General features: G+C 44.9%; 1 protein-coding gene across 1 annotated transcript; it reads right to left on the bottom strand.

Annotated features, from left to right (window-relative positions):
- Positions 1-15: 15 nt before the first annotated feature.
- Positions 16-9,731, bottom strand: LOC128715029 (ras-related and estrogen-regulated growth inhibitor-like protein). Its single transcript, XM_053809910.1, has 4 exons — positions 9,656-9,731; positions 3,730-4,043; positions 279-447; positions 16-152 (listed from the first exon to the last, which is right to left on the bottom strand). Exons 1-4 carry the CDS (start codon positions 9,729-9,731, stop codon positions 16-18), a joined length of 696 nt encoding a protein of 231 aa, XP_053665885.1.
- Positions 9,732-13,365: the final 3,634 nt, after the last annotated feature.

The following is a 13,365-nucleotide window of genomic DNA, read 5'->3' as shown; positions in this document are numbered from 1 at the left end:
CGTGGTCGACGTCGGTCATAGGGAGGCAGTCGCTGTGAAGGCCTGGCGCCGCTTCATCACTCGCGACTTGTGCAGCTCACCTTTGTGACATGGTACAACCGTGCCCTGGCTGACCGGGGGTTGCCGTGTGCCATTGTTACCGATCAGCGTACCTGCAGTGCAGATAAACAGTAAAGAAGAAACAAAGAAATAAGTTTAAAAAATAACAAAATATTCTTAAAAACACAATAAACTTTACTAAAGGGTTACTTGACTATGGTTAGATAAAGCAAACTTACCAAACATTTTGCTGACGGAAAATTTGCGTGGCTTCACTGGACGGGCCCGGGATTCTACCAGCAGACGCTCAAAGGCTTTGTAGAGTGCGGGTGTGTTGTCGGCGACCGAAACTTCACAGAAACCGATCGCGTGCGATGCGGCCAACGATGCTCCTTCCGTTTCCTGAACCTGGGTGAGAGGAGATAATGATGGATTTGTTATTATTACTTTCATTAAAAAAACAAATTCCTCACAGCACAGTCACGGAACCCGGAGCGGAACACCAACACCGGAAACTAGGTTAAGTGGTTTTCAGTGTACAGCACAAGATATTTGCCCACCTCTCGATTCATTTTTGATATTTTTTGCATATTTCTGCTCTCCGAATGTCACTTTTTTCCGCTTGATCTTTGATAAATGTATGTTCCAAACATCGCCCCAAGCACCCGCCTAGTGATGAGAAATTAATGGAGCACTGTGCAAATGCTTGAAACTTAGGATGAAAACAAAACATTAGTCAACCGCCGTGCCCGATCACGATCCCGTGTTTCTGTCGCGCACTAACAAATTGGCACCGATTGGCCGTATCCTAAGACCAAGGTTAACGAACTGCCACCCCGAAAGCGTCCGAAACTGGCCCGCGGACAGTGACAGCCTTCGGTGACATCTTAATCGTCTGCGAATCTTGCGACGTACCGACAACCACAAACCTGCCTCGCTGTCCTCAGGTACGTTTGCCCAACGAAACCAGCAAGCGAATCTGGGTCAAGCTAGATAGCACTCTGGATAATGTCGCCACCGCCACGGGTCCGACCGGGTTTTGCCCGGTTGTCAGTACTCGTTTGACGGTGGTGTTCTTGGGCGCGCGACGTTTCAAGTCGTCCGGACCCGATTGGCATCATAATTAATTTCGATTAGGCCACTAACAAGCTTCTTTCGCGCGCTGCCCGTCGGCATTGCAAACCCGACATCGACTAGGCCGCTTGTTTGTGTCTTCACTTTTTTCGTTGGTTGCAAAATCGGTTGCCAAATTACACGTGTTAATGAGAGTTCTTGTCCTCCGCTGGTTAAGAGCTGCTTAGCGGCAACCTGTCTAGCGCTGATTTCACACGAGTACTGCATTCTGTGCCGTACACCGTGACTAATGAATGCAGGGCGAGCGATGCAAACAGGTGAACACACCACGCCACTGCTCACCCGTGCTCGGGAACGAGGCCAATCCGGTTTGATGCTGTTTTCGTCTTCATCTGCGGAGGGGTTAAGTTTTCGCTCCTTCAGTTCTAATTCTACATGCCGCAGGGGATTGGTGAGCTGATTTTCGTATTGTAATCGATCGACAGCTCACCAGCGCTGCCGATCATGCACGATGCACATGCACACGGTGCGGCTGTGCCACTCACGCGATCACGTACTCATCCGTGCATAAATAATTCCCTCTGGGTGAATGTGGGCTTGTATAAACAATAGCACATTCCTTGCTTCAAAAATGTTCAACTGGTACTCGTGGTTGCGGTTATTCGTTTTACTCCCTAAATATTTATCTCTGCTGCAGAGGCGTCCTGCTGTACAAGTCTTCCGCAATGGAAATGGATACAAATGATGCAACTAAGCTACACATCCTTTGTGCTCTTTAAAAAATATAATTACTATTACTGTTACAAAATATACAGTATTTAAATAGAATAGCAGCTCAAGTGTCAAGTACATCACAATAACATTATTCCACGAAAAGTTTAACAAACCTGAAGTATCTCTAGCATTTCATTGACCCAATCACATGGGATTGGAAAGGAAAAAGCATTTGCCCAGGAAAAAAAAATCCATCAACATTTTCATGAGTTGTCGACGGCCGCGTACTGTCCATTTCGCACCAGCCCAGCCCAGATTCCAGACCATCCGCCACTTTACAGCCAATCGATAATAGATTTATAGTCAAGTGATGTTCGCCCACCACCAGCGGTCAAAATTTCGGGTTCGCATTCGGTCAAGATCATCACGGCTCGATCACGTGTAAAGAAGTTATGAAGAAGGTGGAACATTCCTTCTTGGGGTTTTCCCCGGGTTTTTTTTGTGGTTGCTAAGCACTCCATTGTCCAACACAGTGATTGGAACTGTCAGTGGAGACGCATGGTGTTTTTCGCGAAATCAATAATAACTCGACGACCTCCAACTCCCTTGTGTAGCATTTGTACACGATATATGGCACGCACGATGTTGCGTGAATGTTTATATCGAAGCGTGGAGCATGTTTCAGCCAGCAGTTCCGTTTCCCATCGTTAATTGGGAGGAATATCAAGATCCAGTTGTGCAGCAAGAAGCAGATGTAGTAAGAAAACTCATTTTGCTTCGCGATGCTTCGGATTTAATGATTCGGTTGGGGGAACCATTTTTAATTTTGAAAGTAAAAATAAAAACCAATCTACAAAACGATCGAATGATCAGCACCCTGTTCGTGTAATGTTATGGCTTCAAAATACGCGAAGGTAACCCTTACCTCTGTCTCGCTCACATTACCATCATGTCAGATGCGAAGAGAAAAATGATTCCAACATCACAGTGCCCCCTTGAAATTCCTCGCGGGAAACTCTCCACCGTAATACGTTTCATTCTCAGGTTCCATTCAATTTCACGTCACGCTCTAATTGGCGTACGCATACACAGACGTTTGGCATTTTGTTTCTTCGTCTCAATTTTCTTTTCCATTGCTCTTGCTACTTTTACTCTGCCCATCACGGTGAAACGGTGAAAAATGAACTTTTTCGCAACATAATCCAGACGCTACCATGAAGGTTGAGTGCTATTTACCTCGGGAGAAGCAACCGCAGTAGACGAAGAGGTACGAACATTCAAGACTCGGCAAGAGGTTGTGAAGTTGGCAGCGTTGCAGATGATGGTTTTAAGTTAATTATCAATTTCTACCGTGCAACAACAGTAGTCACAGCAGTGAAGGTTACGGGAGTCAATTCTTTTAAGACCAACCGAACCAACATCTCCACTACCGAAATGCAAATGTCGCTGGACTGGCACACAGTATCCTTCGGAGCGACAAATTGGAAAACTCCCATAACGTTGGTGCGAGATCAAAACGCGTAGGTTTCCACAGCGAAAAGGGCATCGAGCTGGACATTCAGAGCCAGAAGTCGAATGTAGGAGTGGTAGCGAATTGCTATTGCGATATCATTACGGTTGGTGCGACCCGGTACAACAGTTACCATGCGGTCTTGCATCACTTGATGCAGCCAATTGTCGCCTTCGACAACATCGTTCGATGCGAACTCCATCAACACGGCGGTGGGCTCTAAGTAGTTTCGCAGCACACATTTTCATCACTCACTCTATCTCTTCCGCCTTCCATCGATTCGTGTTAGCAACCCGAACAACCGGGGCCCATTTCAAAGTGGTAGCTCTCCAATTAACCGGCTCCGTTCCAGGTACGCACTCAAGTGGGTTCAATGGCAACCGTACACTCACCTCACGCAAATGATCCAGATCGGCCTTGTTACCGACCAGGTAGGCCGACGGTGCATTCTGCAGCTGCCTCAGCTCGGCCAATGACCGCTGGGCGTACTCGTAGCTGCCTCGGTCGGTGATGCTGTACACGATGAGACAGGCGTCAGCCCACTGGATCTGTTCCACCGGGAATCCGTTGTCGTTTTCGGCGGAAATGTCGACGATTTCGACATCCAGCACACCGCTGTCGAGTGTCACCGTTTGCTTGTACAGCAGGTCCGTGTTGGAACTGTATTCGCCGATAAATCGTCGGGTTAGGTAACGGACGGTGAGGGCTGAAAAGAGAGCAAGAAAATGTCACATCAATAAACCAGCAGCCTTGGGATGGTATTTGCTTTGGCTGTATCCTTTCTGCATCAACCGTGCTGAAAATGGGAACACATCCTGCCATCGTTCTGCCTGGCAAGTGGCTGTTACTGCAATTTTCGATCCATTTCCAAAGCCTTCAGCTCCGTGCATTGCATGACCCTTGCGGAACCGTGTGTACTGCTGGAGGGCACACGTGCCAGCCAGTTACTGAGCACTGTCTACCGACATGTGGCAAACATGAGGTTACGCTCGCCACTGTTGCAACACACGCTGCGGGAATTGCAGTGACCGGATTGAAACAGCTCACAGTCGCTACTGTTCTTCTTCTGTATCCATGGAAGATTGATTCTTTTTCCGCATACTGCTATTTACTTTTCGCAACAATAAAACCCAGGAAACAGCTCGATGAAACACACTTTCATCTCGAAATTATAAGCGTGCGAATGATCGTTTCATCACTAGCATCTCATGATCGAAGGCTAATCGTAGACATTTCAATGATTGACTTCGAGGTCGTGCCGGGAAAAGTGAAAACGACACCGCATTAGTCACGAAGCTTATGTCGATTACGTCCGAACATGACTTTCCTTCACCTCAATATTTGCTGGTATGCTTCACCGACGTGTACATCTATAATGCGCTGCGCCTTTGCAATGTCTTCTTCCTGCATACTCAGAGCCCTGATTGCACAAACCATGGCAAAATTTGACCACTGCTTGCCCAGACGGTGTAAGATAAAAGAGACACAGTCAATCCACCGAGATTAACTCCCAATTGCGAAGAGCGAAGAGATGGGTGGGTGTGATGAAAAATTTCCTACTTCCTCATGCGAAGCTCACGCGCAAAGTGGTCCGCCACTTAGCCATCACTTCTAGCGTGTCGTACAATATCTCAACTGTACGTTTTTACGACCGTACGATGTACGGCCACCCAAGTAAAGAAGAAACGCGTGGCGAAGAAATCGACCACTGACAAAATGTGTGGACCCAATCTAGGTCAAAGACGCGTCGATAACCAAAACCGACGGTCACCTATTCTTCATATCATAAATTTCCATTGCAAATACGTCCACGCGGTTTCCTTCTGCCAAAGTACTCGCCCACAGTGCCCGCGGCACCGTGGCTGGTATGTGTTTACTCGCAATGGCCGTACGTCCGGTTGGTTTGCAGCTAATTGATAAATACGACAACCATCTGCCGGCCGGTTGGTGTGACCTTGTGCAATTTGCTTTCATGTTGGCCACAAAACGGCCATTTGCAAAAGAAAGGGGTCGTCAGGGATTTTGTCGGACTTTTCTCCAAAACATTGGAGGAAGTGGTCTAAACTCCCCAATTGCGCTCGATGCTAGTGAAAAATGATACACCGATCATGTAAGTGTGTCATACATCGGAATAAGATGTGGGGAAGCTCCAACAGAAGAAGGACAACGCACAAACAAACACACACAAACAAAGCTTCTCGAATGATGCTGATCTTGTAGAATGTCTGAACCCACACTATGTGTATGTCAACGTGAGAATCGAGTTGTCAGTCATCCGAAACCGTTCGATGGTACACAACCGTTCGCAAAAAAAAAAAAATGAACGTCTAGTTTTGTGCCCAAAAAGTTTGGATCGCCATCAATCTCGTTCGTGCGAAGGAGCAACAGTAATTGAGGTCGACGGCCGCATAGCTGTCAGCGAGAGGCCGCCCCGGCTAGTGTGAAAGATGGATGAAATGCCCGGTTCGATCAGTAGCGTAAAGATCTTCCCAGGTCGAACGACTATGAATGAGTTCTTATTCGAATCGGATGCGTAGGCTAGAACTATCCAACTATAACAACTCAACGGAAGTTGTCACAAGTGTGACACACACGGACACATCTTGGACGTCCTTCATCTCCAAAACAACGGAAATAGGTGCTGCGTGCTCTAATCACACTAATGGACACCTAATAATTCCCTAGTCATCGGCTCAGTTCGTTGTCCCTAAAAGACGTTTAGACAAAGGACGGTTGACATGTCGAGTTTCAGCACATTTCGCCCTCGATTTTTTCTCATCTCCAGCGGTGACATGAAACCGCCACCGGATAAATCTTTGTCAAGTAACGCACCACATCAAACCGGAAGTAGCACTTTAGCTGGTGCCATTTTCTTCAGGGGTGCGTAAAATGTCCGGTTTTGATTTTGTTGTTGCTTTGCGATTCTGCTGCGTGTGTGTCCGATGACAACGGTACACTTGAGTAGGCCATCGAACAAAAGTACACAATGTCATCCTCCCCGTGGAGAACCGGATGGTGCCACCATCACCAGCGAACGACGCTGTGACGAGACCCCTTGCTGAGGGATTGAATTGCGTTTGATCCGGGGTACGTTCAATCCGCCCCGGAGTACTGCAGCCGACTAGTGTTACGTTAAATCAATTTCCCCTTTGTATTACCCTTTAACGAACGATTGAACTCCAGCCATGGCTCTGAGGTTGGGGAATAAAACCTTCCGCCTTGCGCTTGGAGCAAAAGCATCTTCTCACAGCGTGATCGCAAACTAAGCTGCTCATTCAGCGCGAAATGTTTACTATTGCAATCGTTCCGGTCGACATTTCTGCAGTCTCGATCTCGGGTCACGGGGAAATGGCGTAATGTAAGTAAACCATTCGACGCGGGAAAAATCGCTGCAATTCAAATCGAACATTTATCGGGATTGTTTTGCAAACGCAAGTATGGCGCTGTACGAATTGGAATAGAAAATAAATACATCCATCGACACGTAAAAGAATCGTTAAATCTCTAAACGATTCCACGCTTTCGCAAATGTGCGATTTAAAGCGTAGTTTGGTAGAAACGTAGTTTTGTATAACGTTCTTCCGTAATATTTGTTTCAAATAATAACTCGCAATATGTTAATATTATTAGATTGATTTGAAAACTTCTCTTTTCGCACACGATCGCGATACATACATTTGTATTTACCACGTACAAGCATCGACTTATTACCATCATTAAATTGCGCCATACTCTCCCATTCAAACAGCCGTTTACATTCAAGATTCAAAAATTATTTCCGAATACATAAAACCCGGGCAGCTTCATTGAGATAAAATGTGCACACATGCAGCGTAAACAAACGCACCCCGAGCAGCAGTAAAACAAATGTTACCGCTGTTTATTAAGGTGGAACCGGGACGGATATCGCAGTGTATTTCCGCCTAGCAAACGGTCGAATGAAACAGGTAGCGATGGAAAATTTCTACGCTACTTTCCCACCTGCATATTAATGCACAATTTGATGCATCATGAGAAACCGGTTCGAATGGGGTAGTTTATTTGTTCGACTGTTTATCCGATACGGCACCATCCATAGACGATACATCTTCCATCCCGGAGCTCAAGAGCTGCTGACAGCTTACAACGGGACGATCGAAAGGCAAAAGCAAACTAAATCCACGCGGGTTTATTCCGTGTTGGCCGCGGGGTTAGCAGAGAGCATATTTATTTGCTATCCTTCGGTCATACTTCACTCTCACACTCCCGGATGTTGTGAGATTTCGTCACAGAAAGTCATTACCTTCAAACAGATCTCAAACATCTGATCGTTTTTGGGAAGATATCCCCCATTTAGGTCCGGTTTTTCAAATCCTTCCAGCGTTTCGTAAATATCAAACCCCTTTTTGGTAGCAAAGTACATAAAAAAATCTTAAGAAAATAGACAAACACCGGCAATGCAACTGCAACGACTGCAATGGATTTTCTTCGCTATACGCCATAAAAACCCCACCTGGTTAAAAATAATCTTTGCTCCCCGATCTAACCCGATATAGATGCAACTGCTGCTACTAGCGCACCTTCACAAAAAGTCATCCCACAGCACACGATCCCCGAAGGTCGCTTAGCTATCGCAAAGAGTCGCAAACCCTGCGCGGCTCACAAGAATAAATAATATTCCGCAATGAAATGCTCCCTGCATTGCCCGCACCCAATCGGAAGCGAAATGAAAAATTTCCCTTCCAATCACATAAGAGACAGCAAATCGATCAACTTATTTGGCACCGGTTACCAGATTGTCTGACGGATCTCCCATTTTTTTTTTTTTGTTGGCACCAGCTGTTTTGCTTGCCAGTAAAAACGACGAGTAACGATGAGTGACAGTTTCATAATTGTCGCAAAATGGGATGCGATGGGTTGGGTCAACTGGTTCGAGGATTTTTTTCCTCGAATTTTCCCGACTTTTAAGAGGAAGGAAGAAACCTAGTACGTTTCCTTCGCAAAACGATGCCAAATCTGCCATGGCAAATGTTTTGTTATCTTCACTTGAAAAAAAAAAGCCGACAAAAAGCGATTTTCCCACTCCAACCGCGCGAAACAATATTCATCCACGCGGTTGTATTGAACGGATGCCAACTCGTTCGCTCACACACAAGCTTATGGTTTCTTTTTTGACACTTCTCATTGCTCGCAACCGTTAGCTGTGTATTTTAAAGGCGTCTAGTGCCCTTTTTAAATAACAGATGGACACTGGGCGTACCGTGTGGCACTATCTATACGTTGGCGATGATTCACGGCACGGTCAACTGTAACGAAACGTGAAAATCCAGCGTGCCAAAAAGCCGATCCAACGCGGCAGTGCGCTGTTTGTCCGTTGCGCGTTTTAAAGTCACATCGCAAAACCCCAAACAAGTGGATTTAGTCGTGGGCGGCTTCTCTGCCGGTCACGTTTGCTTCTTCGCAGAAGTGACTAAACTTGTGTACCGTCTTCCTCTCAATAGGCCAACCCGAGAACAAAAGTATTCTCCCGGAGGAATGCGAAGTGTGCTTGTTCGTGTCAATAAATGCTAACCCACCCTATCGGTTTGGATTTCCCATTCACAATCCGGTACAATAGTTCTGTCGAGTGGGCAGTATTAACACAATAAATCAAATCCATGGTCCTGTGAGCATCATCACCAAGTCCACGGTCATACGAATCTCACGGATGCTCACAGCAGCTGAAGGGCACAACGAACCGACACTTCGTTTTTGGAAGTCCCACACCAAATCATGCGCGATTGTTTAGCAAATGGGAAAAACTAACAAGCGGTTTGAATGGTCCCAACATTCTGGAGGGCACGATCAAGGTCTGATGCGTTCGATCATGACTTGTGATGCGATTAGCAGCAAAAGCATCGATCGTGAATCGCAAAAACATCTTGCATCCATACGGTGGTGTGAGAATGAAAAACCGGGGAAAAATACACAAATGCTTGCTTCCGATCAGGAACTCGGCTTTCATCGCAGTAGAGAAGTTTCGATGTTCACGAATTCACGAACTTGATCAATTGTTTATTATCAAACAAAAGACTTTGCACTAATTGATCAAGTGGAAACGGAGAAACTCGCAAACGCTTGTATATTGGTTTAGCGAGGCCTTTATACCACTGTTGTGTATCTGTTTACTCATTTTTGTTGATCCGTACACATCGGAATGGATTTTTCGGGTGAAATATCACGCAAATGCAAGTTTACAACTTTGTATGCTGCGTTTGTAAAACCTTCTAAATTAACCTTCGTGTCAGTAGAAGACGATTATTAAACCAAAAATACGAAAAACACTGTCATATTACTCACCAGATTTTCCGACGTTCACGTTCCCGAGCACAGCTATCCGTACTCGTGGCACGTTTGTTTTCTCCTCTGTTTTCATCGTGGCCACACTTTGCGGGAACGACTGGTTCGTGGTATTTATTGTTGTGCTCCCAATAAGATCAAACTGGAATGAAGAACATCACAAAAATAGGTAAATCTTATGTAAAAGCTGAGTTAGTTGAGAGTATTTCTTCTCTAAATACAAATGTCTATTGTTCAAAGTAGAATCACATTTCTTTACCAATTAGAATCAGAGTACAATCAAGGAGCATTTGTATTCCTTCAATCAGTAAACAATAAAAAAGAAAAACCGAAGAGAAAGCCCCACTTACTTCAAGCACGATTACAAAGAACACATCTTGGACACAATCCAACATCAGCATCGCAACAAGCTCGTGTTTTCATTATCAATTGCGTATGTTTGCACATCTCGATTCAAAAGTTATTGTTTTAACTGAAGCGTGAACAGTGAGATACCAATGGGCGTCTGCCAATGGGTGTGTTTAATTAATTTTCCACGGTCACCCAAGGCTATTTTATGCTTTATGCATGTGCTGTTGCCACGCGAACTTTTCATTGTGATTGAAGAGAGGTTAGATTTTTTTTCGTTTTTTTTATCATCAAACATCATATGAAACCGATATACATTTTATAAATAGGTCAAATAATTATTTCCCTTCCCAGTAAAACAGTAAGGCGAATTAAAAGAAACCCAATGGAGACGCATGGTGAGTTGTGACCGATTTTCCAAAATGACATTCAAAATATCATGAACTATTAGTTTGTAACCCACTCATCCATGTAAAAGTTCTATAACTTTGAAGGGAAAGCTAAATTATTACTACTTTAAACATTGCCCTTTGCTTCATTACTGTAAAAACACGTGCTCATTCATTCGTGCCTGAAGAACTGCTTGCTTTAATTTGCCATCCATTTCACTTCATTCAAGAAAATGTACTATTCAGCAGAAATTACACCATAAACCAACCCACAAAACACCAACACATCAAACAGCAAAAAAGGCACCACATCTACCATCTGCAAACGGTTTTCGCTTCTTCACGGCATTAAACGAACGAGAGTAATTGTTTTATCAGCGTGGGCCCTAGCCACAAGCCAAACCAAACCTAACCCACTCGTACCACGTACTGTCAGCAAGGGGCAAATGTACCAGCAGTACGTCACCGTTGCGAAGTGACGTCATCTGTCCCGGTACCCTTCGTTCCCCGGGATGTGATGCTGTACGATCCATTTCGTGTGACATTTGCCAGAAACGAGACTATATCGGTGTGGGTTGTGAAATGTAAATTTCCTTTTCTGCATTTCTCCGATTGCAAAAAAAAGTGTAACAGCCAGGCTTATCACTTTCCATTCCGGACAATTGTGGCATCTTCCACTTGGCGTATGTACACGAGTCGGAAGATTCCTTTCTTGTTTGCATTAACAGCAATAAATAAAGTACCAAACCAAATTGATCCGACAGTTGCAATGACTAATGTTCGAAAATGAACCAAACGAATGCACAAACACACTAATCCACCACATTCGTGTCACGTGCGGTCTTTGCGTACCGAAAGGCCCTGCTAGTCGAGCTTAGTCGCTCGGGCTATAGTTCCTGCCAACACAAAAGCGCAAACCGAACGGTTGCTACGAAAACGTGCTCTCTTTGTTACAATACACGGATGGACGGAATAATTCTGAGCTCCCGTGTTTCTGGCCTCATTAAGCTTAATCCTTGTGGGACTGGTGAGTTTGCAGTGCCAACCGTGCTCGACACGGGCGATGTTATTATGTTGTCCAGATTTCTGGACATGTCCAATGTCCAATGCTGCTGTCAATTTGGTACCGCTTCTATCGTTCCGCTTCGTCAATGCGGCCAATCAGTTTGAGGCGAGCACAGAACCCGTGCGTGGGTGTGAAAATGCTTTTGATATTGTACTAATCATCGGGCAAAACGGATGGCGTCATGAGGTGCAAACGTAACCACACTCTTCGTTCTGGGAATTTGTTCCGGAATGTGAGATTTCTGTCGATGGAGCTATTGAACGCCTCTTTGGAATTGGTCAAGCTTCCCCCATTACTCATGCGCTGGTTGGTAGAAACAGGCGCTACATGTTAGTTTATTTTGACTTCCATTTCCTTTCCTCCTCAAACCGAGATGCACATCGTTAACCGTGTTTTTTTTTTCATATTAAGAATGTCCACCAGTCCCAGTAAATGATCGTATGGATCAAACGATTTCAAAAATATACCCCATAGGAATTCCGTTTGATGTTTGACGCGTTTGCTTAAAAATAAAACACTAAAAAGTGGTTGATCAACTCGAATGCTTGATAGAGTTGAGTGTCAGTGTCATCTCTTTTCCGGATCATTCGGCATTGTTTTGTTGCAGCAAACATATCCACGTACATGGTCCACCTGCTGTCATCGGGTTGTTGGATTTTTCACTCGCGCTATGATTAACCATCGCCACCCGATGGCCGCTAATGATGATGTTCGCACGAAAACATGGTGGCACATTCCTCGGGCGCATTCCCGGTAACGTAAAGTGACGAAATTTCCACCCCAGCACAAGTGTATCACTCACGACGCAATTTGAATCTGATTTGTCCCGAACGGTAGCAAAAATTTGGCGACATCGGGACGGATCGCGTCTGTGGAAGCGTGTGTTGTGTGCAAAATTTATGCGAATACCATAAACATAAACAAACGCACGGTTAGGCTCGTCGCCGTTTTGCTCGACAGCCTGTATTTCCATACCGCTCTGGCGTGTTTCGGAATTCGTGGGACAACTTTTTCCTTTCCGTCACGAGTAAAAAGATTCTATCGGAATGAAAGAGAAACGCCGTCAACACACGCGCCAATTGGTGAGTTTATTTCTTTTCTGCTTCGCCTTAAACTTCGCTTGATCTTTTTTTCTTTTCTTCAGGAAATGCCTTGCGATAGAAGAACATACAAGATCATCAACGGAGGTGATCCCGAACAGGCCCCCCGACGGTGAAACACAAACAGTGTGATGGCTCAGAATTATATTTTAACCAGATTATGTCGCTATTTTTAGTTGCTGTTAACAAAAAAAGAATCGTTGAGACTGAGAGTATCCCATCCGTTCTCTCTACTCACTGATTGGGTGACAACTTTGTGTGTGTGTATGTGTGTGTGTGTGTGTGTGTGTTTTTTTTTTTTAATGCAAACAGATCTGTAAAAGAGTAACCCGACTGTTGTTGTTTGGATTTTTGATCATGTTTTGCGGATCACCACAGCAACGTTCTCCGCGTCGAATTATCTCTAGCAGCCTGTTTGCCACAACAAACAAATTATAAAAACATTCACGTTACAACAACATGAATGTCGACCATTTGAATTGCCCGATTAGGTGATGAAAGGATAGCATCTTGCTATAATCATGCATTTGATGAAATTCGCATCACACTTCCTTCCACTTAGTTCCTCATGCCCTATTCGATCACCTAACTGATTGGAGTTTGCCGGAAAGAAGGAGTTACAAAAAAACCTATCCAATCTCTCCTGTCAACGACCACATCATTATTTTTTAGGGCCCAATCAAATCGTTCTCGATTTCACGTTCGATCGACGCCCGTTTTTGCTCCTGCTGGACACAGTCCAACACTGGAACCAGCCCGAGAAATCACGAAGACACCATAGATACCATGTTCCAACGGAACTCGGTA

This window comes from Anopheles marshallii, chromosome 3, assembly GCF_943734725.1.
Source record: "Anopheles marshallii chromosome 3, idAnoMarsDA_429_01, whole genome shotgun sequence".
NCBI classification, from domain to species: domain Eukaryota; kingdom Metazoa; phylum Arthropoda; class Insecta; order Diptera; family Culicidae; genus Anopheles; species Anopheles marshallii.
This window is presented reverse-complemented; position numbering and strand designations above follow the sequence as displayed.

Bases quoted from the DNA above. Each gene is read 5' to 3' on its own strand.
- LOC128715029 (XM_053809910.1), bottom strand. From the start codon at position 9,731: ATGAAAACAGAGGAGAAAACAAACGTGCCACGAGTACGGATAGCTGTG. The intron at 448-3,729 runs GTGAGTGTACGG...CCTCTCACCCAG, and splicing joins ATCTGGATCATTTGCGTGAG to GTTCAGGAAACGGAAGGAGC. The intron at 153-278 runs GTAAGTTTGCTT...TCTGCACTGCAG, and splicing joins TTCCGTCAGCAAAATGTTTG to GTACGCTGATCGGTAACAAT.